This window comes from Oncorhynchus nerka, linkage group LG11, assembly GCF_034236695.1.
Source record: "Oncorhynchus nerka isolate Pitt River linkage group LG11, Oner_Uvic_2.0, whole genome shotgun sequence".
Lineage (NCBI taxonomy): Eukaryota > Metazoa > Chordata > Actinopteri > Salmoniformes > Salmonidae > Oncorhynchus > Oncorhynchus nerka.
This window is the reverse complement of record NC_088406.1, coordinates 31,927,133-31,953,646: the sequence shown is the minus strand read 5'-3', so window position 1 is coordinate 31,953,646 and position 26,514 is coordinate 31,927,133. Positions and strand designations below refer to the sequence as shown.

At 41.1% G+C, this 26,514-nt stretch overlaps 2 protein-coding genes across 3 annotated transcripts; one reads left to right on the top strand and one right to left on the bottom strand.

The window, feature by feature from the left end:
- The first annotated feature begins 22 nt into the window (after positions 1–22).
- On the top strand, positions 23–7,990 carry LOC115136694 (tubulin, delta 1). 2 transcript variants are annotated; one of them, XM_029672368.2, is made up of 9 exons: positions 23–344; positions 443–590; positions 2,163–2,379; positions 3,200–3,380; positions 3,536–3,700; positions 3,969–4,109; positions 4,204–4,387; positions 4,526–4,709; positions 6,384–7,990. In XM_029672368.2, the coding sequence occupies exons 1-8, from the start codon at positions 194–196 to the stop codon at positions 4,626–4,628; spliced, it is 1,290 nt and encodes a 429-aa protein (XP_029528228.1). In that variant the 5' UTR covers positions 23–193; the 3' UTR covers positions 4,629–4,709; positions 6,384–7,990. The 2 variants fall into 2 exon arrangements, with proteins under 2 accessions (XP_029528228.1, XP_029528227.1); XM_029672367.2 differs by having other exon boundaries at positions 3,149–3,380.
- Positions 5,723–26,514, bottom strand: LOC115136696 (vacuole membrane protein 1-like). The gene is made up of 12 exons (XM_029672369.2): positions 26,441–26,514; positions 25,710–25,814; positions 24,689–24,821; positions 24,473–24,563; positions 23,985–24,095; positions 14,233–14,397; positions 13,719–13,850; positions 11,416–11,496; positions 11,103–11,219; positions 10,467–10,528; positions 6,659–6,761; positions 5,723–6,516 (listed from the first exon to the last, which is right to left on the bottom strand). Exons 2-12 carry the CDS (start codon positions 25,783–25,785, stop codon positions 6,364–6,366), a joined length of 1,224 nt encoding a protein of 407 aa, XP_029528229.1. The 5' UTR covers positions 25,786–25,814; positions 26,441–26,514; the 3' UTR covers positions 5,723–6,363.

The window sequence follows — 26,514 nt, the reverse complement described above, 5'->3', positions numbered from 1 at the left end:
ACCAAGTGAAGCGCGGACATGATCGATTTGTTGCAGGAAACACGGCGAGCTTCAAACCAGACTGGAATACAAACATAAAACTGTCATTGATAGTTGGAGGAAACATAGCTAGCAAATTTATTTTCCATACATATTCATTGAATATTTAGGCGAACATACTTGAAAACAACAGCTTTTGCAAGCAGGAATAATAATGTCCATCGTGACAGTGCAACTTGGACAATGTGGCAACCAGGTAGGCCAAGAGTTGTTCGAGGTGATCAGCAATGATGCAAATGATACGCAAAGAAAGGTTTACAGTGAATGCAGCAGTGAGCGTTTCTTCAATGAGACTGCAAATAGAGGTACGTTAGCTATTCCTAATGATAATAAGCTGGTGCACCTCTTCTAACATTTAAACTTAACAGATGTGTATTTAACCTTTAATGTTGTCTTTGCACAGAACTCGTGGCAAGGTCAGTGCTGATTGACATGGAACCCAAAGTCATCTCACAGAGTATTGCAAAGACTGCCAAATCTGGGAAGTGGAGATATGGGGACCGTTCACACTTCAGTCAGAAACAGGGTTCTGGAAACAACTGGGCAAATGGGTAAATATGTTTTCAATGTGCAGAATTTGTTTGGAGGGGCTGTAATTATTGTAATTATAATGGCTCTGAATTTTTCATGACCACATGACGTGACATGAAAAACTGGTCAGGTGACATGTACAGTGCATTCAGAATGTATTCACACCCTTTGACTTTTTCCAAATTTTTGGAAACGTTACGTTACAGCCTTATTCTAAAATTGATTAAGTAAAAAATGTTCCTAATCGAACAACACACAATGTCCCATAATGACAAAGTGAAAACAGGTTATTAGAAATAACAAACAGAAATACCTTATTTACATAAGTATTCAGACCCTTTGTAATGAGACTCGAAGTTGGAACCACCAAGACTCTTCCTAGAGCTGGCCGCCCGGCTAAACTGAGCAATCGGGGGAGAAGGGCCTTAGTCAGGGAGGTGACCAAGAACCCGATGTACACTCTGACAGAGCTCCAGAGTTCCTCTGTGGAGATGGGAGAACCTTCCAGAAGGACAACCATCTCTGCAGCACTCCACCAATCAGGCTTTTATGGTAGAGTGGCCAGACAGAAGCCACTCCTCAGTAAAAGGCATCTAAACCTTTCATGATCCAGGCCCAGGTGCTTGGAATTTGCCGTGAGGGAAAAAGTTCCACCTAAAGGACTCAGATCATGAGAAACAACATTGTTTGGCCTGAATGCCAAGTGTCCTGTCAGGAGGAAACCTGACACCATCTGTACGGTGAAGCATGGTGGTGGCAACATCATGCTGTGAGGATGTTTTTCAGCGACAGGGACTGGGAGACTAGTCAGGATCAAGGGAAAGATGAACGGAGCAAGGTATAGAGAGATCCTTGACGAAAACCTGCTCCAGAGCGCTCAGGACCTCAGACTGGGTCGAAGCTTCACCTTCAAGGCAAGAAATTGATAGGTCTAGAAAATGGAAAGCGATATAAGAGGATGTTAAGAGAGTGGTAACGTGATCCAACAGGATGAAGCAGGGAAAAGAGACATGGACAATGGCCCTAAGCACACAGCCAAGACAATGCAGGAGTGGCTTCAGGACAAGTCTCTGCATGTCCTTGAGTGGCCCAGCTAGAGGGATCAAACATCTTTGGAGAGACCTGAAAACAGCCGTGCATCGACGCTCCCCATCCATCCTGAAAGAGCTTGAGAGGATCTGCCGAGAAGAGTGGGAGAAACTCCAAAATACAGGTGTGCCAAGCTTCTAGTGTCATACCCAAGAAGACTTGAGGCTGTAATCGCTGCCAAAGGTGCTTCAACAAAGTACTAAGTGAAGGGTCTGAATACTTATGTAAATTTAATATTTCAGTTTTTTTATTCTTAATACATTTGCAAAAATGTCTAAACCTGTTTTTGCTTTGTCATTATTTTGTGTAGTTTGATGAGGGGGGAAAAACAATTTAATCCATTTTAGAATTAGGCTGTAATGTAACAAAATGTGGAAAAAGTCAAGGGGTCTGAGTACTTTCCGAATGCACTGTAGTTAGGAAAAACTCTATGCCCGCACCTGACAGCAGTGTCCATAGCACTATAATATGACAACACTGTGTTTTCTTTTCTTTGCTTGTAGATACTGTGTCCATGGACCACGTCATGAGGAGGTAGTGATGGACATCGTGAGGAGGGAGGTGGAGCATTGTGACTGTCTGGCAGGAATCGTGGCCATGATGAGTGTGGCAGGGGGCACAGGGTCAGGGGTGGGCACATACGTTACTCAGTGTCTCCGGGACGCCTACCCAAACTCCTTCATTCTCAACCACCTGACATGGCCCTATGGCACTGGAGAGGTAAGAGGCTTGCTTCAGCACCTGCAAAACATCAAAGAACTGTCAACAAATGTGTATATACAGTGCCTTCGGAAAGTATTCAGACCCCTTGACTTTTTCCCACATTTTGTTACATTACTGCCTTATTCTAAAATGGCTAAAATAAATAATTTTCCTCAGCAATCTATACACAATACACCATAATGACAAAGCAAAAACAGAAGGGAGAAACTCCCCAAATACACGTGTGCCAAGCTTGTAGCGCCATACCCAAGAAGACTTGTAATCACTGCCGAAGGTGCTTCAAAAAAGTACTGAGTAAATACTGAGTAATACTAATATTTCGGTTTTTTATTTTTAAATTAGCGAACATTTCTAAACCTATTTTTGCTTTGTCATTATGGGGTATTATGTGTAGATTGATGTGGACAAAAAACAATTTAATCGATTTTAGAATAAGACTGTAACGTAACAAAATGTGGGAAAAGTCCAGGGGTCTGAATGCACTGTAAAGGCCTAAAATTTATGTTTTAAAATAGACATATTTCCTATGGAATAAGAAAGTAATATTGCAAAGCATTTACTTTTTACATTTACATTTGTCATTTAAAAGACGCTCTTGCCCAGAGCGACTTACAATTATCTTAAAATAGCTAGGTGAGACAACCACATTTCCACAAAACTACAAAAGAATTACACCGTTACAATAATATAATTTTTGAAGGTAGAAACAACATCATCAGTACTCTTTGGATGACTAGTTTTCACTGATTGTGCTTTCCTTTTGAAGGTGATAGTCCAGAACTACAACTCTGTGCTCACACTGTCACACCTCTACCAGCTCTCAGATGCCATCCTGGTTCATGAAAATGACACGGTTCACAAGATCTGTGCTCAGCTCATGAATATCAAACACATATCATTCAGTGACGTCAACAAAGTCATCGCCCACCAGCTAGGGAGTGTTCTGCAGCCTGCACTCACTGGTGACTCCCATGGTATCTACAATAGAAACCCCATAGGTGAGTACTGAGCAGCATCAACACTGTACTGTAACAACACACATTCTGTACATATACACACATAAACATATGCCCCCTTCAAGTGTAGTAGGTGGATGAAATAAACCAGTGTGTCAGAAAGTATTGAAGTTGCATATCACACACTGTGTTTCCAGGTGAACTGATGAGCAGCCTGGTGTGTCACCCAGAGTACAAGCTTCTCAGCGTGTGCAACATTCCCCAGGTGTCCAGCTCCTCTATGGCTTACAGCATGTTCACCTGGCCGGGCCTGCTCAAACATCTACGTCAGATGCTCATTGCCAACTCCAAAATGGAGGAAGGCACGTGTTGTGTTCTCATAGTGCATTGGTCAGAAATGAGTGCTGTACTAGTCTTGAACACTAGGAGTCTGTATTGGCTAACTGAAATTCCAAATCAATCTATGTCCCCATGCAACTCAACATGGGTCTATTTATATTGATGCTGTTTAGTCATGAATTGTATTGTTTTTTTGTTGTGTAGCCATGCTAGTTTGTATAAGCTAGCTTCTCCATCATGTGTTTACTGTTTTTCATGTCCAGATGTTAATGCTCTGAGGACTGTTATCAGGCATCGACTGGCAGGTGCGAGCCCCCTCTCTCCAGCCTGAAGGGATAGAGAGGACTGGGAGTCACAGACGACCAGGCTTCAACACCTCCCTGGCCAACCTGCTCATACTGCGGGGGAAGGATGTGAACAATGCAGAGATAAGTAAGAGACCAGTACATAGGTGTCTAACTACTATGGGACATAGTTGATTCATTCTAGAATCCAAAACAACTTTTGAATGTTTTTAAATCTATAGGTGGATTTCAGCATCCGAGTCTATATACCCCCTGGCTTCCAGCAGATGAGGCTTTCAGCATGTGGAAAACCCCAGTCCCGTTTAACAAGTATGAGAAGTCTGCTATACTGGTCAGCAACAGTCAGACTCTGTTGAGGCCTCTGGACAACATGGTGGGGAAAGCCTGGAACATGTTTGCCTCCAGGTACAGTTAGACACATGTAAAAATGGCATGCATGTTCACTTATTTTGAAGTTTTCCAATGGTAGATTAATGATTTAAACTACCTCATTCCCAGGTTATTGGGTTTCCACATATTGATGTGGTGTCTTTGCTTCCATAGGGCCTACATTCATCAATACACTAAGTTCGGGATCTCAGAGGAGGATTTCTTGGATAGCTTCACGTCTCTTGAACAGGTCATCTCTAGCTACAGTCAACTTTGATGCTACGGTCTGCTTTGGACCAGTACAATACTGTTTGTATATGACGAAAACCAGGATTCACTCCAACAATGCACTTTCAAGGTAATTTCTGATTGAGCTAACATATGCAGTGTTTAGCGTGAATGTGGTCTCTGAACATTGCCTTTAAACATGCATTGCGGACAAATTGAGCGATCAGATTGTATTCCGGCCTAAACCAATAGAAACTTGCAGGGAGCTTATGCTATATTGGCATGTTATTGGACAGGAGATTGAACATGACACACTTACTGTTCTCTTGTACCAAAAGAGTCAAAGAGCATTAATGTTGAAAGAGTTACATGTACACTTTTGTAAAATGAATTTATACAAATAAAATTCCATTATTCAAGTACATTGAGGGGTATAATTCAAGTAACACGTTTTATATGAACAAGGCTTTTATTGAAGATTTCAGAAAATACCACTAAATGCACACAAAACAGCCTTACAAAGATGTCTTTGTTGGGAAGGCAAGTTTGATTTGAATCATTAGCCATAAAAGGTACTGAAATTAGCACATGCTTTAAAGGTTGTACCATAGTCAAGACAGCACTCTTCAGATGGTTAATACCCAGAACTTCAGACAGCTTACAGGCTGTTGTTGCCATGTGATTCTAACAGTCAACACCAGTCTGATAAGCTATCTGACAGGATGGGAGAGGGAGTAAAATACCTGCAAACAACCAGGACCAGGTCTATACAAACCAGCTTCAGAAAACGTATTTTCCGACAGGACAATAAGCATTGCATTATCTGAAACAATAAGCCGTGATGATATACAACTCGCTCATATATCTAGTTTCAAATTACAACATTTCAATTCCATATTTAAATACATTATTCTCCAATTTACAATATAGCGATCCATATGCTTTTTGAGAATCTTGGCACTTACCTTTTGATGTTAATTCTTTAAAAGCGGTTCAAGCATTTTTTCAATCTTGGTGGTCTGAGTGCCTAAGCACTATTACCTCAACAGTAGAAGATGCTCTATATACAATAACATGGGGCAAGCTTACAAGAATGGAAGCAATTGTTTAAATAGTAAGAGAAACTCAGACATGGAAACAATAATGATTTAGGCATTTTTATATATTCTGCTCAAAGACCATCTAAATGTACAGAATAAAAATGACGCTGAGTGTAATGTTAAGTTACAAATCCGTTTTGGTCCAAGTTAGTTCGTCCAGATCATTCAAAATACATACCGTCCCAAAAATATTTCCAGGATGTGCAAACCAATAACACATTGATCCGACTTGATATTGCTATTTCCAAGAAACACAAATGACAGATGGTCTATTTCTGATCAACAGGACAAAACACAAGAAAATGTAACCCTGAAAACGTCCTTAGCATCATATCAGCATACACAATGTCTGAGTCCATCCATACAGTGAAAAGTTTGGTACAAATCAAGTCTAGTGATTTAAGAACGGTGTTCAATGGAAGTAGGACCCTCTACCTTGCATAAGGCATTGCAGCTGGTATAGCTGCCGGCAAAACAGTTGACCTCCAGTTTCTGCTCATAATATCCTATCACACACTAAACACAGATGAGGGGAAACTACAAAACCTTAAGGACAAACAAACAGTATACATCCGTAAGCACACACAGAATAGTGCCAGTTCAGCCTCTTAAGAATGGAAAAGGGCAAGGTTAGTTTGAGACAAGAGCCGAGGGACTCTCAGCAGTCAGTTGGTGTGTCTCTTATCACTTGGTTTTCTCCTCAGTGTACCTCTGCTGCCGACTCTGTTGTCGTCGCTTGGCGTAGCTCTGAGCCATGGAGTTGATGATGGAGAAGATAAAGTAACAGACCATGACCAGAACCACCTTCTCAAAGACCCATGACAGCCAGTTCTCAGTCTGCACAGAGAGACATGCATACAGAGGAATATTACTCTTGACTAACACGAATGCATTACAATTTGTATTATCTTGGCAATCAATAAAATCACATGCTTTGTCTCGACTTAGGAAGGATGGATGATGGTAATAGTGCTCTTACCGCCGGGGTGCCAGCGCCAGTGTGGTGGTGGAGTTTACTCCTCTGGGCCTCCAGGTACTCACTGAAAGGCTTCTGTATGGAGGGACCTACCCTCGGCAGAGACCTAACACAGTGGCAGGGCAAGGACATCCACAGGCAAGGGGAGAGGCGAGGCGGGGGAAAAGGAGGGAAAGACAGACAACATTATATCCCAGAGTACTTACCATATCAGCAGTATCCCTTCACATGGTAAAATAATGAGGCTTTGTCGACGGAACCCTTGGTCCATAGGACAAGAGAGCAGTCTATTGCTCATGATGTCAAGAGTTCCAATTTCTATGTTTCTAGTTAGGCATCAAGTCTAGCTGGGAGTTCCCACTGCCAGTGTAGTGGCTGAGAGCACACAGCAGAGTGAAGTGAGGCAGTCCTCATCTCTTATTTATTCCTGAGATCCCTATAAGCAACCAGTCTGAAACCAATAACCAGGAAGTGACTCAATATGCTGTCATCACAGCCTTATGGGTGGAAACAGATCAAACTAGGCGTGTTCATCAATATGACTCCATATGGGAGGGAGAGCAAAGGATTACATCACTGTGTGGGCCCCTCAGTTCATCAGGGCTCTTTACATTATAGTTACAGGGAATGCAGACAAATTGATTGGAAGAGAACCCTCAGACACCACAACTTGATGTACCGGAGTAACACCATAATAATTCGTAGTTGACAGTACTATACCAAAATAATAGGTATAATTTAATCAATGTATCACAACCATCATTAAATAAAATTTACAAACATTTCTTAGACATGGTTCGTTTTTTTTTTTTTTTTAAATGCAGGTGTTAATATAAACTTCATCTAAAGCTTGACTAGACAGATTCAAGATAATTTACTATTGGGGTAAAAAATTGGATAATTGTAATTGCTGATCTTAAACAAAGGGATATGGCATGCCCATTCCCAGACTAACTTTGAGTGACTCACTCAGCCACACACAAACTGCTGCAATCACCAACAGTTCCGATTCAGCGTTCAAGCACCAGTGTAACAGCGAGTCAGACCAGTCAAACAATTGCAATGGTAGCAAGCAATTGTTCCTTCTCACGCGACTCATTTTAACTGTGAATAAGATGGCACTAAGATTTGTATTTTATTTGTTCATGATAATAATAATTGGATGAGAAGAAATAGTCAAGGAAGAGCTGAAGATTTTAGCTGATTATGTTGGATGTGTTAAATGGAAGTGATGATTTATTTTTCTTTCATACAGTGGCTTGCGAAAAATTTACCCCCCCTTGGAATTGTTCCCTTTTTGTTGCCCTACAACCTGGAATTAAAATGTATTTTTTGTGGGTTTGTATTATTTAATTTACACAACATGCCTACCACTTTGAAGATGTTAAATGTTTTGTGAAACAAAGACTAAAAAAAACTGAACTTGAGCGTGCATAACTATTCGCCCCCCCAAAATCAATACTTTGTAGAATCAGCAATTGCAGCTGCAAGTATCTTGGGCTATATCTCTATAAGCTTGGCACATCTAGCCACTGGGATTTTTATTCCCATTCTTCAAGGCAAAACTGCTCCAGCTCCTTCAAGTTGGATGGGTTCCGCTGGTGTACCGCAATCTTTAAGTCATACCACAGATTCTTAATTGGATTGAGGTCTGGGCTTTGACTAGGCCATTCCAAGACGTTTAAATGTTTCCCCTTAAACCACTCAAGTGTTGCTTTAGCAGTATGCTTAGGGTCATTGTCCTGTTGGAAGTTGAACCTGTCCCAGTCTCAAATCTTTGGACTGAAACGGGTTTCCCTCAAGAATTACCCTGTATTTAGCGCTGTCCATCATTCCTTCAATTCTGACCAGTTTCCCAGTCCCTGCAGATGAAAAACATCTCCACAGCATGATGCTGCTACCACCATGCTTCACTGTGGGGATGGTATTCTCGGGGTGATGAGGTGTTGGGTTTGCACCAGACATAGCATTTACCTTGATGGCCTAAAAGCTACATTTGTGTCTAATCTGACCGGAGTACCTTCCATATGTTAGGGGAGTCTCCCACATGCCTTTTGGTGAACACCAAACATGTATGCTTATTTTTTTCTTTAAGCAATGGCTTTTTTCTGACCATTCTTCCGTAAAGCCCAGCTCTGGGGAGTGTACGGCTTAAAGTGGTCCTATGGACAGACACTCCAATCTCCTCTGTGGCGCTTTGAATCTCCTTCAGGTTCGCTTTGTTGCCTCTCTGATTAATGCCCTCCTTGCCTGGTCTGAGTTTTGGTGGGCGGCCTTCTCTTGGCAGGTTTGATGTGGTGCTATATTCTTTCCATTTTTTAATAATGATTTAAAGTGCTGCTCCGTGGGATGTTCAAAGTTTCAGATGTTTTTTTTATAACCCAACCCTGATCTGTACTTCTCCACAACTTTGTCCCTGACCTGTTTGGAGAGCTCCTTGGTCTTGCTTGGTGGTTCCCCTTGCTTAGTGGTGTTGCAGATGCTGGGGCTTCCAGAACAGGTGTATATATACTGAGATCATGTCACACTTAAATAAAGTTCCCCTGTGTGCAATCTAACTAATTATGTGATTTCTGAAGGTAATTGGATGCACCAGATCTAATTTAGGGGCTTCATAGCAAAGGGGGTGAAAACATATGCACGCACCACTTTTACATTTTTTATTTAAGAATTGTTTCAAAACAAGCCATTTTTTCCCTTTCACTTCATCAATTGGGACTATTTTGTGTATGTCCATTACACAAAATGCATTTAAATTGTAATGCAGCAAAAGGAAAAACACCAAGTGGGACAAATACTTTTGCAAGGCACTGTATATCCTGCAGTTATTATTCCCCTGCTGCTGTCAGGGAGATTCTGGTTCAGTCAAAGCTAAACTGCTGTGAGTCAGAACAGATTCCATCTGATAGGTGGTCAGCCAGCCATGTGGGGGGATTGGTTTGCGTGCAAGGGAAATACCCTTAAAGGTAAACACACACATCTGACTTTGATGTTAAGCTTTTATGATGGTATTTGATCAGAATGATCAACCCCCCCAGGGCTTGACATTAACTTTTTTCCTCTTGTCCAAAAGCTCAAGTCACTTGTCTGTAAGAGCATTTTTACATCATTGTATGAAGCAAGGAACCACTTTACAAAATGCATTACTATCTTTTTCACCATAGAAACAGACAAATATAGGCTACACTACATATTCAAGCCTGTCTCACAATACAACACTCCCCCTTTAAGGCTCTCTTGGAGGATGGTTGACCACCCTGGTAGCATACAAAATACTCTGTCTTTATAAAATAATTCCCTCCGGGGCTCGAAATTAAGGGTGTCCCGTCGACAAATACTTTATGTCTACGGTACAGAACAGACTCTTGGACAGTTCTGGGAAGATTCATACAACCACTGCACAAAATGTTAAAAAGCAATGATGCTGATGCAACAGATCAGACAGTTTAGCTTAGAATGTTGATGCAGTAGTTTTATTTCTTCATATTATAATGTCAACAATGTGCACATGGCTGTAGGCTGTGCACAAATGTTCCAAAATGCAATTAGTGGGAAAACACCACTCACTACATAGAACATGAGAAAAATGCTGGTTTCAATGGCATAGGCTATTAGACCCAAGAGTTTATCAAATAATTCCCATGGTCTTATTTTGGTTAGGCTACTTTGAAAAACAGTTTTAAACAATTCATTTAAACACATTTTTATTTTTTACTTAACAAGAGGACAAGCATCTATGTTGAGCCCCTGCCCCCCAGTAAAAGCACCTCCCTCTTCATCTATACGCATACATTAACAGACACATACTCACCCGATCAGAGACACCATCTGTTCCACTATGTGCTTGCTGAACGTTATAATAACAAACAGTTTCTGTGGGAAGACAAATGAATCAACTGGGTGATTAGTGATCAGTCTCGGTCAGAGACAGTGAGACCCTGAGTCGCCATCTGCACCGAGTTGGGGGACATATCCTATGAACACAGTGACACATGCCATCCCAGCCAAATCTGGACAGTAAAAGACCCATGAGGTCTGAGGGAGAAGCACAAAGCCTCCCCCGGACCCTGGTCCTCCTCAACCCTGGAGGGCTTTGTCAGAACTGGTGAGATCACTGGCTGCTACCACGGAGATTAATTGGTCTGGTTAGACTGCTCAGCTCTCACCACCACGACTCACAGAGAGACACAGTCAGTCTCTCACCGTCTGGGAGTAGATTAGTCACTATGGCAGACTCAACAATAAAGCCTACAATTAAGAGTTTTATCTGGTTTACAAAAAGCAATGGCTCTCATTAAAGTGCTCCCCATACTCCTTTCATCTGGAATGGTCTTCTACAGCAGCACTAGAAGTACTTCAACACACAGACACCATGGAATTACAGCCAACTGAACATATTCTGACATTGTATGAATGTCTAATTGGTTAGTACAACTAAAATATTTACTTGTATGTGCATCTTGACGATGGCTTTCCCAATAAGCGTCGCTCCAAAGAAGGTCCAAAATGGTACCAGGAAGTGGCCACATGTTATACCAGCCAGGTCAAACAGAGGATTAGGTATCTGAAAGACAGGTCATAACATGTGAAAATATATCCTGTAATAGAGGAGTGCATTTGAGTTCTACCTTCATTGCCATAACTTCATTGTAACCAACATCAACATTCAGTGATGCGCTTTAATAATAAAGGCCTCAACTTTAAAAAACAGTATAAGATAACAGTGCACGTCAAGTCATCAAATGTAGGCTTGGACTTACCGAGGCGCAGGCTAGAATCCCAAAGAATCCCACTTTCTGCACCATGTTCTGAACGCCCAGTTTTGCTCTTGTGACAAAATCCTGGAAACATAATTCAACAGTTTATTATCAAATATGACATTTATGCTTAACACATTAACAAACCATTTCTTCAATAATATCAATATCATGATATATATCCAAACTGATAAACAAGTCTAATGTCATTTTGAAAAGGGTGTTACTTGATAAAGAATTCATGTACGGTAGTATAACAAACGCTATCAGATGGGCTATTATCTTTTCCTTTGATCTCTTTAAGCAGCTCTGCTAAAAGTCAAGCCAAGAGTTGTTGGCAAAGAACTGTTGAACTCTTATGATCTGATTGATATACACTACATCAAAATCAGTGATAATGTGTCAACCTTTGCCCTAAAACTATTCCGTTGTAACCGTCAGGTCAAAAGCATCTGACATGAATCTGTATATCGAGACCTTAGGACTTACAAGGTTCCACCTGACATTTGTCAAGAAGGAGTTATTCATATAGAGTTGTTCTTTAGGAAGTCCTTCACATGTGACATATGTCAGATGTGAAAAAGTCAATTTACGATGAAAAGATCTGAACCTGTGCAAACACCTTTGAACTTGGTGCTATAAAGGTTATATCTGCAATCCAATCACACAGAGCTGGGTTGTCAATAATAAAGAATGTATGTCAATGTACTTTTTGAATCATGAAAGAGGAAGAAGACTTCACAAAACAGTCTGGGACTCTAAAAATACTAATCTCAAAACCATACAATTTGCAGATAGAACCTTTCAGTACCAAGTACTTTGTTCATATCACAGGTTATGGTCCTCTTTTGCAAGTACTTTTTTTCACCACCTTTTCAGAATAATGCCCATCACTTAAGCCCTTCATGGCAAACATAAATACATGTGCCTTAAGGCATGTTTAAGAACCATTTGAGAGGCATTGCGTTTTTGTCTTGTTCGATATCAATATGAAAACCTTCAATTAAAAATAAATAAATAATAATTAACCTTTATCTGAACTAGGTAAGTCAGTTAAGAACAACTTCTTATTTACAATGATGGCCTAGGAACAGTGGGTTAACTGCCTTGTTCAGGGGCAGAATTACATTTTTAGCTTGTCAGCTCGGGGATTCAATCCAGCAACCTTTCGGTTACTGGCTCAACGCTCTAACCACTAGACGACCTGCCACCCCTTAATGGAAGGAGTATTTCACTAAAACTACAAACATACCACATTTTATTGATAACTAGCAAGTAGTTTACTGAGTTTGTGTGTCAGAGACCAGAAAAATATATCAGTTTACTCATCCAGAGCTAAGCTTTAGCAATGTTGCTAGTTCTGCATAGGATATAGTGTATTTGTCATTTTAGTGAACTAACGACCGTGTAATGAAGATTAATATATTTGCTGATGTGATTATAAAGGGTATTCTCTTTATTTAATCATTAAAATGTCTACCTATTGAAATAATTGTAACATTGATAGAACCTTATGGCTGAACTTATATTGACATTTCAGAAACTTAAGGTTCGAACGGTGTTTGCACCCCACTTTTTATTTTTATTTTTTACTTTTTATTTTTACAAATGTTGGATTGGGTTTGGATACTCTGTAATTTTAGGTACCTTTAAGGTGAGGACCTTAAATGAGTTATGAAAGAAGAATTCACTTCCAAACAGTTCTGAGATGTTGGATGTAAAAACTTTGATGCTCAACATCTCAAAACTATCCGTTGCGCTGATAGAACCGTATAGTCCCATGGTCACAATATCTTAATAATAAATGAGTATGCAGTGGTACACACATTTACTAGTAAAGACATGATAAGATATTACTTCTTTATTTCAGATTCCATTAAGTGAGACTAGACTGGAGGAAAATCTGATTCTTAATCTGAGCTCTTTGCTTAGTTAGCAATCTAATCTAAGGGGTAGGCACTGGTTGTCATGTCAGTAGCCTGTTCACATTGCCTGTCCTTCAATTGAAAGGATCATGAAAGAAAGACCGTAGGGATGATTAAAGGGGAGCTTGTTTCACCGTGACTCACCACTAGCAACTGTTACTGGAAATGGTGGGAGGGGCTTTCAGGAAAGTCATGTGATAACTGGAGACCAATCACAGGCCAGATAGAAGTCAGTAAATAGTGATGGACAGTTAGGTAGAGTTCCATCCCCAAATAAAATACTGAATGAGAGTTTATAAGACTACAGAGACTTGGGTGGAATGGGGCATTCAAGAGGCAGGCTACTACACTGTGAGAGGGGAGGACAGAGTCCCCACTCACCTGAGCAGTCTGTGCCTGCTCCAGCATCTCCTCAAACTCCTCATAGTCTTCGTCGTCTGGGTCTGCTCCAGATAGCCTGGCTGCTCGGGCCATGAAGTAGGGGGGCAACTCCCCAATAGCTGTACCTGCACCCTGGAGAGACAGTCACACACTGGTTTAGTTTAGCACTGGATCATACCAGAGTCAAGCATAGCTCTATGGTCTCTCACTACTAGAGAATCTCTTCGGTGAGGTTACGTGAGGTCAACTGAAGACTACCATTGTTGAGTCCTCAAGATGCCCCGATTGTTCTAAACCCAAAGGAGCGGTTTCCCCAGGCACAGATTAAATCCTGGACCAAAAAATAAAAACGTTTTAAAAATGGACATTCCCCATTGAGCTTGCTTTTTTTTGTCCAGGACTAGGCTTAATCTGTGTCCGGGAAACCACCCAATAGAGTTCACTAGAACGTTGAGCATAGACTTTAGGTTAATTATACTTATTTTTGCCATTGAAGAAAGGCATGTTTACTCACCCACATACAGGCTTCCAGGCGGACCTTTGAGACAATGGACCAGAGTGAGATGCTGCCCTCCACTCCTCCCTCTGGACAGATGATCTGGTCTGGGTAGGGGGGCTCGGGGAAGTCTGTGGAACCACACTCGTACGCAGCCAGGGTGACTGATGCTATGTGTGGACCCTGAGAGCCAGAGGATGGATATTCTTTAATTCAACTGAACATGTACAGTTGACACACACTAGAGCTGGGATGATAAACCGAAAATTACCGACACCACCTTCTTCTTACCGAAGCATTTAGCTTAATTTGTTGATTTTGCTACACAACAATGCAATCTGAGGAGCACATGACCTTTGCTCAAAATGCTATTGCGGGACGTTTTCAAAGCAACTACTGTTGTTCTAGTTACAGAAGAGAGTCCCAGCTTTCTGTGAGTATGCCAATGCGTTTCTCACCTCCTAATATTGAGTTCATAACACCACTTTACAACCGGTGTAGGCTTTAGTTAGTATGGTTTTGATGCGCCCACAGAGCCCAGTGCGCCATTTGCCTACATCAAGTAGCATAGGCCTAGCGCTGGAAAGTGTTTGTAGGACATTAGACTACATTTACTGATAGTCATGTAGACTAATCGATGAATCTATCTAGCTACAATATCATATTTAGAGTTTTGAGTTCCCACTTCCTCAGCTGGTGAATAATAGCATCTACAAAGATGTCAGCAGATTCTCTACAGAGGCAAAAATAAATCTGATAATTTCGGATCCTATTTTGACAGGTTGTACATCAAAATATCAATCACGCATTTGCTGGATATGTTAGATGAAATCATAGGCTACCACCTCAGTTGTGTTACTTAGCACTGGAAAAATAAGTTTTGAGCCGTATCGCTAATGTAAAGTAACTGTCAAAAAAACAAAACAATTGGTTGTAATCGAGCAAAATAGTTACATTTAATAGAAATATGACTTTTTGTACACAGCTCTAGCACTTACCCCCCCAAAAATAGTGTTGTTATTTATTGCTGATTTATTGTTATTGGTAAAATAAAAAAAAGGGTCAATTTATTGCGATATGGATTTCTGTCCATGTTGCCCAGCTTTAGCCACCTGGCTTCAGTAACAAGGGCAGTCAGGGAACCTGAAACCACAACACAGGAAGCCTAGTATGCCATATCCTATTGAGATACCAAAGTGACAGGAGATAGACAGTACTGATCCCCATAGCTCTCCTAGAGAAAGCGAGCGGACATGCTGGGGAGTCTTCTTTTCACAATACGGGTTCACAAGGTCTCAATCCCTGCCTTTCCATTCCTTCCATTACAAATCCATTCTCGTTTCACCATGATGATGAGTCAATGATAACAAAACCTTTTCATTATTTGGAAAGAAATAATCCACAAAACACAGCAAATGAAATGCACGGTGGCCATTGCCTTGAATGTTTAGCAAAATAAGAAGAACAGTCCCTACATTTCCATCTGAATCCAGCATTACCAGACTCATGAATCATACAATTATGCTTGTAACCCCCAGCTGAATGGGAGCATGGTCTCTGCTCCTTACTATGGGGCAAGGTAAATCCATAGCAGCTCTTTAGAGGGCAGATGTTTCTGGCACCATTCAACTTGGGACTTTCCAACATGTTGACCTCACCTCAGTATGGTAAAGTGTACACATAGCCTAACTATTTTATCAGGGAGCACAACCTCACCATTCTCCAGATAGTAGGAGGATATATCGTTTTTAAGTGGAGAGTACAAAAAAACAGTTAAGCAAGCACTCTCTCATATAAGCACATATTTACACAAGTGGTTGATATTTTAGTGATGCCTTGATTGAAATATAAAGCAAACATACTGGTAATAGCCAAATGAACATTTGTACAATACAAAGTAGGCCAACCGCTATAGAAATCATGACATTGCATCTTTGAATTAATATAGCATCATTTAAGTGTTTATAAGTTGCATTAGACAAAATGGGGCCTACCACTATACAAATCATGATACTGACACTGTCTTTATGAATTCATATTGAATCATTTGAGTGTTTGTAAGTTGCATTAAAGAGCTACAGTTTCTCATTTTGGAAAAGATGACTGAAAGCTGATGGAAATAACCACCCTCACACTGAGTGGGGAGATGTGGGAAAGGGAATAAGGTCATACACACGTCTAGGGGAGATGACACGTCATGAGGTCAACACCACCAACACTACCAGAGGCTGTCGTTTTCAGGCCCGTCTCTACTAGTGGGTTTAGGTAGTATTTAGTGAAGAAAATTGGTCGTTAGGCATAGAATTGGAAGGACTATCATAGTAAATTGTATTTCCAAAGCAGTCATTTCAAAAGTTTAGTAGAAACCGTGCAATTTCCCATTTGTAAATATGGAGCTGTTGACTCAAGGGTATCTACATCATAAGATCTAGTGAACAATGGGCACCTCACTGAAGAAAATGGGGACCTCGGCAGAATCACTTCCTTGTCTTCGTCATAGATGAATGCTTCATTTCACCACAGCCAAGATGGATGTCACAAACATACCACACAGTGAGGAAGGAGCGTGACTCAACCACAGTCACACTATGATCACTCATCAGGAACTAGGGCTGTGGCGGTCATGAAATTGTCGGACGGTAATAGTCATGCAAATAAATTCCGTTCCATACTATCCCAAAGATGGCCTATTGGGTTGAGGTCTGGGGACTGCGCTGGCCACTCAAGTGAACAGAACTTGCTGTCATGTTCCATGCAATGTTTTTCTACTCCTCAATTGTCTAGTGTTGTTGATCGCATGCCCACTGGAGCACTCAATGATGAGTGGTTGTCTAATCATTCTCGGTAAACCCTCGACAAAAGTTGTGAAAAGCCCTGGAGAGCGGATGTTTCTGAGACACTCGATCTGGCGTACCTACCACCGACGATCATACCACGCTCAAAGTCACTTATGTTACTCATTTCGCCAAATCTTAAATTACAATCGAACATTAACTGAATCCCTAGATGCCAGTCTGCCTGCTTTACATAGCAAGCCATGGCCACGTGACTCACTGTCTGTAGGAGCTATCCATTTTCGTTAACGGGGTGGTGTACCTAATAAACTGGGAGTATATTGTTTCAGGTGACAAAACATGTTTCGTTTAGTTACCTTTTCCTCAACTTGTTTCTCTTAACTTCATAGCAAGTCAAGCTAGCTTGCACTGCAGAGCAGCTAGTTAACTAGCCAACTAAATGCTAGGCTGAAGATACCAGTGTAGCTAGCGACCTCCACCTAATAATCATAAAAACAAACGTCATTACCATCACAATAAACTTAAAACGGGAGGCAACTGTCATAATATAATTGGCTTAACAGCCAATGTGCATTATTCAAGTCATAAATGGACTCTTGCGGCAGGTAGCCTAGTGGTTAGAGCGTTGGACTAGGAACTGAAAGGTTGCAAGATCGAATCCCGGAGCTGACAGGTGCTTCTACACCTGCATTGCTTGCTGTTTGGGGTTTTAGGCTGGGTTTCTGTACAGCACTTTGAGATATCAGCTGATGTACGAAGGGCTATATAAATACATTTGATTTGGTAAAAATCTGTCGTTCTGCCCTTGAACAAAGCAGTTAACCCACTGTTCCTAGGCCATCATTGAAAATAAGAATATGTTCTTAATAAAGGTAAAATACAAATAAAATAGCAGGACTGAAAACGCAATGTTTGAAAAATGTCAAAGTATGCTTTGTCCATCTGACAATGGAGCCTTCAAAAGGGGGCATTGCGATTCCTCCTAGTTGTAGACGTCCCCAATGAAATGCATGACATCCGGTGTAACAGTGTACTTATTGGTAATGTGAACGAGGCTTCAAGTCTGCAACTCAAATGATTTCAAAAAGTTCCATGAAAGTCATGAACTCTGCTCGGTTTCTGGCGCAGGCTACACACACTTCAGTCTCTAATTCACAATTTGACAGGCACTTGATAATATTCTCACCTATCAGACTATTCTTAATAGAGGTCGACCGATTAATTAGGGTCGATTTCAAGTTTTCATAACAATCGGAAATTGGTATTTTTGGACACCGATTTAAATATATATATATTTTTTTACACCTTTATTTAACTAGGCAAGTCAGTTAAGAACACATTCTTATTTTCAATGACTTCAATGATTTTTACCTTGTCAGCTCGGGGATTCAATCTTGCAACCTTACAGTTAACTAGTCCAACGCTCTAACCACCTGCCTCATTGCACTCCACGAGGAGACTGCCTGTTACGCGAATGCAGTAAGAAGCCACGGTAAGTTGCTAGCTAGTATTAAACTTGTCTTAAAAAAAACAATCAATCAATCATAATCACTAGTTAACTACACATGGTTGATGATATTACTAGTTTATCTAGCGTGTCCTGCGTTGCATATAATCGATGCGGTGCGTATTCGCGAAAAAGGACCGTCTTGCTCCAATGTGTACCTAACCATAAACATCAATGCCTTTCTTAAAATCAATACACAAGTACATATTTTTAAACCTGCATATTTAGTTAATATTGCCTGCTAACCTGGCTCGTTGCGAACTCTGTGAAGACTATTTCTTCCGAACAAAGACAGCCAACTTCGCCAAACGGGGGATGATTTAACAAAAGCGCATTTGCCAAAAAAGCACAATCGTTGCACGACTGTACCTAACCATAAACATCAATGCCTTTCTTAAAATCAACACACAGAAGTATATATTTTTAAACCTGCATATTTAGCTAAAAGAAATCCAGGTTAGCAGGCAATATTAACCAGGTGAAATTGTGTCACTTCTCTTGCGGTAATTGCACGCAGAGTCAGTGTATATGCACGCAGAGTCAGTGTATATGCACGCAGAGTCAGTGTATATGCACGCAGAGTCAGTGTATATGCACGCAGAGTCAGTGTATATGCACGCAGAGTCAGTGTATATGCACGCAGAGTCAGTGTATATGCACGCAGAGTCAGTGTAGAATCAAATGGCCAATGTTAAAATACGGAATGGTTCCGTATTTGACTGAAAGATTAAACGTCTTGTTTTTCGAGATGCTAGTTTCCGGATTCGACCATATTAATGACCTAAGGCTCGTATTTCTGTGTGTTATTATGTTATAATTAAGTCTATGATTTGATAGAGCAGTCTGACTGAGCGATGGTAGGCACCAGCAGGCTCATAAGTATTCATTCAAACAGCACTTTCCTGCGTTTTGCCAGCAGCTCGTCGCTGTGCTTCAAGCATTGAGCTGTTTATGACTTCAAGCCCATCAACTCCCGAGATTAGACTGGTGTAACCGATGTGAAATGGCTAGCTTGTTAGCGGGGTGCGCGCTAATAGCGTTTCAAACGTCACTCGCTCTGAGACATGGAGTGGTTGTTCCCCTTGCTCTGCAAGGGCCGTGGCTTTTGTGGAGCGATGGGTAAACGCTGCTTCGAGGGTGGCTGTTGTCGATGTGTTTCTGGTTCGAGGCCAGGTAGGGGCAAGGAGAGGGACGGAAGCTACACTGTTACACTGGCAATACTAAAGTGCCTATAAGAACATCAACAGTCAAAGGTATATTAAATACAAATTGTATAGAGAAATTGTCCTATTATTCCTATAATAACTACAACCTAAAACTTCTTACCTGGGAATATTGAAGACTCCTGTTAAAAGGAACCACCAGCTTTCATATGTTCTCATGTTCTGAGCAAGGAACTTAAACGTTAGCTTTTTTAAATGGCACATATTGCACTTTTACTTTCTTCTCCAAGACTTTGTTTTTGCATTATTTAAACCAAATTGAACACGTTTCATTTTATTGATGTATTATATTAAGTTAAAATAAGTGTTCATTCAGTATTGTCTTAATTATCATTATTACATCTTTTTTCTCTCCTTTTTTAAATTTTTTTAATCGGCCGATTAATCGGTATCGTCTTTTTTTTTTGGGTACTCCAATAATCGGTATCGGCGTTGAAAAATCATAATCGGTCAACCTCTAATTCTTAATACTACTACACCAGCTCTGACTCTCGTTGTTTGTGGCAGGGCTTGAAAAGTATTATTACGGACTAAAGGGAAACCCAGACGCAAGCTGCCCAGTGACACAAGCCTACCAGACGAGCTAAAATATTTTTATGCTCGCTTCGAGGCAAGCAATACTGAAGCATGCACGAGAGCACCAGCTGTTCTGGATGACTGTGATAACGCAATCGGTAGCTGATGTGAGCAAGACCTTTAAACAGGTCAACATTCACTAAGCCGCAGGGCCAGACGGAGTACCAGGACGTGTACTCAAAGCATGCACGGACCAACTGGCAAGTGTTTTCACAGACATTTTCAACCTTACATGTTTGAGTCTAATCCCTACATGTTTCAAGCAGATCACCAATAGTCCCTGTGCCCAAGGAAGCATAGGTAACCTGCCTAAATGATTACCGCCCTATAGCACTCACGTCGGTAGCCATGAAGTGAGTTGAAAAGCTGGTCATGGCTCACATCAACAGCGTCCTCCCGGACACCCTAGACCCACTCCAATTTGCATACCAGCCCAACAAATGACGCAATCTCAATCCACACTGCCCTTTCTCACCTGGACAAAAGGAACACCTATGTGAGAATGCTGTTCATTGACTACAGCTCAGCATTCAACACCATAGTGCCCACAAAGCTCATTATAAGCCAAGGACCCTGGGACTAAACACCTCCCTCTGCAACTTGATCCTGGCCTTCCAGACATGTCTCCCCCAGGTGGGTAGGCAACAACACATCTGCCAAACCGATCCTCAACACTGGGCCCCTCAGGGGTGTGTACTTAGTCCCCTCCTGTACTCCTTGTTCACCCACGACTGCTTGATCAAACATAACTCCAACACCATTAAGTTTGCTGACGACAACAGTGGTAGGCCTGATCACCGACAATGATGAGACAGCCTATAGGGAGGTCAGAGAACTGGCAGTGTGGTACCAGGACAACAACCTCTCCCTCAATGTGAGCAAGACAAAGGAGCTGATCGTGGACTACAGGAAAAGGAGGGCAAACAGGCCCCCAGTGACATCGAAGGGGCTGTATTGGAGCGGGTCGAGAGTTTCAAGTACCTTGGTGTCCACATCACCAATGAACTATCATGGTCCAAACACACTAAGACAGTCGTGAAGAGGGCACGACAAAACCTTTCCCCCCTCAGGAGACTTAAAATAATTTTGCATGGGTCCCCAGATCCTCAAAAAGTTATACAGCTGCACCATCGAGAGCATCCTGGCCGGTTGCATCACCGCCTGGTATGGCAACTGCTCGGCATCTGACTAAGGCGCGACAGGTGGTAGTGCGTACGGCCCAGTACATCACTGGCGCCAAGCTTCCTGCCATCCAGGACCTATATAATAGGTGGTGTCAGAGGAAAGCCCATAATTGTCAGAGACTCCAATCACCCAAGTTATAGACTGTGATCTCTGCTACCACATGTCAAGCGATACCGGAGTGCCAAGTCTAGGACCAAAATGCTCCTTAACAGGATCTACCCCCAAGCCATAAGACTGCTGAACAACTAATCAAATGGCTATTTACATTGACACCCCCCCCCCCCCATGCAGTCACTTCACCCCTACCTACAAATTACCTCAACTAACCTGTACCCCCGCACATTGACTAGGTACCGGTACCCCCTGTATATAGCATCATTATTGTTATTTTATTGTGTTACTTTTTATCTTTAGTTTATTTGGTAAATATTTGAACTCTTCTTGAACTGCACTGTTGGTTAGGGGCTTGTAAGTAAGCATTTCACGGTAAGGTCTACACTTGTTATAGTCGGCACATGTGACAAAAAGTTTGATTTGATTAGAATTTAAATATAGTCTTTAAATGTAGCCTACTAATTTTAACACAAGTGTATAAAACAGCCTCAATTTGTCGGGTGTAGACTCTACAAGGTGTTGAAAGTGTTCCACAGGGATGCTGGCTCATGTTGACTCCAATGCTTCCCACAGTTGTGTCAAGTTGCTGGACCATTTTTGTGAAAAACTCAGCAGCGTTGCAGTTCTTCATACAAACCAGCGCGCCTGGCACCTACTGCCATATCTCGTTCAAAGGCACTTAAATATTTTGTCTTACCCATTCACCCTCAATAGAACACATACACAATCCATGTCTCAATTGTCTCGAGGCTTAAAAATCCTTCTTCAATTAACCTGTCTCTTTTTTTTTTTTAAAGGCCCCCATTTAAAAAATTAATATAGCCTGCGCTCGAATAGCAAATGGAGGATGCTCTTCCCTCAGTCTCTCATTCACAATTTGAATTAGCAATAAGAATTGAGCAATAAATAGCAGCACAAGAAAGCTTGGATCCTCTTTTAAAATAGTGGTCAGTCAAAACTCTTTACATACATGATTGTGCAATGACTGGGTTTATAACAGTGTCACTAGACTCTGTAGTTGGTAGGCTCTCCAACTCTGTTCCAGGGATCCTAGGCCTATAGGCTATGCTTAGAGTTATTTTCCACTTTAGTTGTGATACGAACCTTGTCAAAACATATCGGCTAGGATACATGATGAATGAGACTATGATCTGAAAAAGTCGCAAAAACTGTCTTCCCTTAGACTGCACACGCTGGCCATCATTCACAAGTGATTATTATTATTATTTCACACTATTCTCAATTTAATTTTGTCTTTACATATGCCAAATAATGTGTGTGAAATTAGTTTTGATTTAGAATGGGCCATTATCAAGCACCTGTAGGAACAGGGGAGAAAAAAAGATGTCATAATGAATGGAGGACACTTTTCCCATGGTTAATTTTCATGCCAGATAATCTACTCCGGTTGTAAAATAAGCAATGTGCTTAATATTAGGAAAGTTGAGAAATAAATATAGTAGGCTAGCCTATAGAAAGCTGATAGGATCCTCTTCAATAGAGGCAATCAAAATTATTTTTGGCATAGCCTATAGAAATGTTGCACATCATGGGCTTATAGGAACACTTATTTCATTCTATGCATCAACCAGCTATGAGGAGCTGGCTCTCGCTGCGCAACAGGTGATCCTATTCTGCTCAAACTTAATGTCAGGGCTCTCTTTCAGTGTTTGATTAGATTTGCGATTGCATTGATTATAGGAACAGATCGCTGAGTACCAGGTCATTAGCAACCGGCCGTTAGCAAGTTTGGTAGGCTACTAATGACCATCGGTGGCATCAGAGCGCAGTTTTGGAGAAGCCTAGTTACCGTGACTCAACTGTCACATGGAATTTGAATGCGGGTGTAGCGGTAATACGGTCACTGTAACAGCCCTAATCAGGGCCCAGTTTTTCAAAAGTTATCTATTTGGACTTAGTCCAGATAGATAACTTTTGAAAAACTGTGCCCAGAGGTGAAAGGCAGATCTATGGAGAACTGAACACACAAAGAATGAGATAGGAAATGAGGCCACCCACTGGACAAACTGTGGATATGTATTACATTTCTGGTAGTGGTCAGCGTTAAACATCACTCAGATGATGAAAATACCCTGTGCACAAAATATGTCCCTCTTGCTCAAAGAGGACAAGCCTGTCAACTAATTCACCGTAACTATATATTTTTGTATCTATTGTGCCAGTTATGGAACAACAAGCAGAGCTAACAGCCTCACAAAAATATCCAATGTCACATACTGTGCCAGCATTCTCAGATAAGTAATTACTACAGAGATACAGCAGGCTTTTCCACTGTCTGAGCGTGATAAGTTAGCTTATGTTTTTGTTGGCACAGCTGACAGGCAAGGGAAGGGTGGTTATCTTACTTACCAGGTATAGTAGGAAGGTATGTAGGCCAGTCCCAAGGCCTACTGAGGACAGAATGCCCAAACCTACCCAGTAGGCACACCACAGGAACCTCTTCTCCAGGTACTGCACATACTGCAAAGGAGAACAGACAGGAGGGGGAAAGAGAAGTAGAGAGAGTTTTAGGCTTTTGCATGGACATAGATAGCCATAACATACTGCAAAATACATTTATCCTTTGGATAGAACATTGGTGACCTATGTTATGTTAAGGATAGTGGTGGAAAAAGAGGAATTGTAAAAATTGTACACCATAATATCAACATATAAACTACGTTACAGCCAATGTATTGGCCTGAGCCTCAAACAAAAAAAAATGTCTCCTCAGATGACCTTTCCTCTAGAAATGCTGTGTATCTGAATGAACAGTTACTTATCTTTAACCATTAAACATCTCAAATAAATCAATTACAGAGGAGGTGATAGAGGTTTCTGTTTCTCTCCTTCCTTACCTTCTGGTGTGCTCCCTCAGTGGAGTAGGCAAGGGAGAAGAGGGAACACAATACCAGGATCAAGAACACTGTACCCCTTCTTTGCCATAACCTATAGAGGGGAGAAGTAAACAGTTTATTAGGTACAACTATTTAATGACTAGATTGGCAAACTGAAAAAAAGCTTTCAATTGAACAGTTGATTTCTAGTTTTACTGTTAAGTAGTGGTGGTTTACTTTAATGTCCATTCCTTTAGTGTGATGAAGGTTTCCAAGAGGAAGTAGTTTAGTGTGACGATAGGCCTCCTCCACAGCACCAGAGCGAGACGCTCCTCCCGATCTTTCTGCCTCCTCTCACTCACCGCAGAGTCTGTAGATACCGGAGCACACTCTTGAGGTCAGACTAACTTATAAAGTGGGATAGTTTAAAAAAAGCTACTGCAATATCCAATTATTTTGCTGGACACAGGAAAGCCCTAAAAATTGTCAAAGACTCCAGTCACCTTAGTCAAAGACTGTTCTCTCTGCTACCGCATGGCAAGCAGTACCGGAGTGCCAAGTCTAAGATGCTTCTAAAACAGCTTTTACACCCAAGCCATAATACTCCTTAACATCTAATCAAATGGCTACCCAGACTATTTGCATTGCCCCCCCCCCCCCATTTACACTGCTGCTACTCTGTTATTATATATGCATAGTCACTTTAATTTTACCTACATGTACATACTACCTCATTTGTAGTATGTACAGGGGGTACCAGTATCCCCTGTATATAGCATCGCTATTGTTATTTACTGCTGCTCTTTAATTATTTGTTACTTTGTTGTATTTTCTTAAAACTGCATTGTTGGTTAAGGGCTTGTAAGTAAGCGTTTCACTGTAAGGTCTACACCTATGGTATTCGGCGAATGTGACAAATACGATAGTCTTATGTCAAATTAAATTGTGACTCTGATAAAGTCATGTGACTGTCTAGGCCTAAGTAGGAACATAAAACTAGCAATTGGTGGTGTTCTATAGTCTAGACCTTTTAATCATTTAGTAGTTAATTAACTATGGAATAAGTTAGTACCCAACAGCTGGGGACCATTCTGGCAATACTGGAATGTTGCAAGAAGAACTGCCAAGAGAATATTTTTTTGCAGTTGCTGCTTAACAATAGCAACACACACCATTCTCCTTCCTTGGTAAAACTGTTTCTTTTCTCCATAAAAACACTGCCTAATGCTGGTTCACTTGGAGAAGTTTCAAAACCAACCTGCAAAATGTCCATTCTGTTTGTCTTTGGTTCCTCGCTTCTGTGGTTGTTCACAGCTTGCCCCATTCTTTGCCATCTCATTCACTGTTGAATCGACCAGACAACCTGAAGACAAGATCACCAAATACGTTTTTTTAGGGTTTTGGCCTCTGTCAACGGTAGGAAGCACATTAGCTAGTTATTGCTTGTCACTAAATGACAGCTAGTGGAAGATGTTGCCACACGCTAAAGTTAGCTTGCCAACCGGCATACAAGCTAACAAACAGCTGATAACAAGTAACCCTTATTCACGACTCAAACTCCATTGGAATACATTGACCGGCTGTATAAACCACCATGGGTTTTCAAGAACTAGCTAGCAAGTAACGTTAAAGTGTGTAATATCACTCCCTTAGCAAGCTGGCTGGCTGGAGTGAGATTATAAAAACATAGTTAGCTACAATTAATTGTTCAATGTTTATAACTATGAATAACGGATTATTAACTCCAGTAACCCATTGCATGTTGACGTCGCTAGTTGGCCAGATAGCTCTGTCTAGCTAAGTGGCTAGCTAACGACACTGTGGAAATAGTATAGGCTACAACAACCATGGAAACATGTTAGGATCTAGTTACTTCAGTTGTTGTGTTGACTGTAATGTCACAACTCTGTTCACATTCGAAAATGATACATATTCTAGACAAATATAAATGTGTTAGTCACACAAATTGAATTAAATGAGCTGTCATACCTCCGAGTCTTCTTCCTGGAGGAATGTTCTTCTTCTATGGTATATTGGCGATCGCACAACTTCATGTGCATCCC

Bases quoted from the DNA above. Each gene is read 5' to 3' on its own strand.
- LOC115136694 (XM_029672367.2), top strand. From the start codon at position 194: ATGTCCATCGTGACAGTGCAACTTGGACAATGTGGCAACCAGGTAGGC. The intron at 3,381-3,535 runs GTGAGTACTGAG...CTGTGTTTCCAG, and splicing joins CTACAATAGAAACCCCATAG to GTGAACTGATGAGCAGCCTG. The intron at 4,110-4,203 runs GTAAGAGACCAG...TTAAATCTATAG, and splicing joins TGTGAACAATGCAGAGATAA to GTGGATTTCAGCATCCGAGT.
- LOC115136696 (XM_029672369.2), bottom strand. From the start codon at position 25,785: ATGGCAAAGAATGGGGCAAGCTGTGAACAACCACAGAAGCGAGGAACC. The intron at 24,564-24,688 runs GTAAACCACCAC...TCCCCTCTATAG, and splicing joins CTAAAGGAATGGACATTAAA to GTTATGGCAAAGAAGGGGTA. The intron at 6,517-6,658 runs GTAAGAGCACTA...CTCTCTGTGCAG, and splicing joins CTGGCGCTGGCACCCCGGCG to ACTGAGAACTGGCTGTCATG.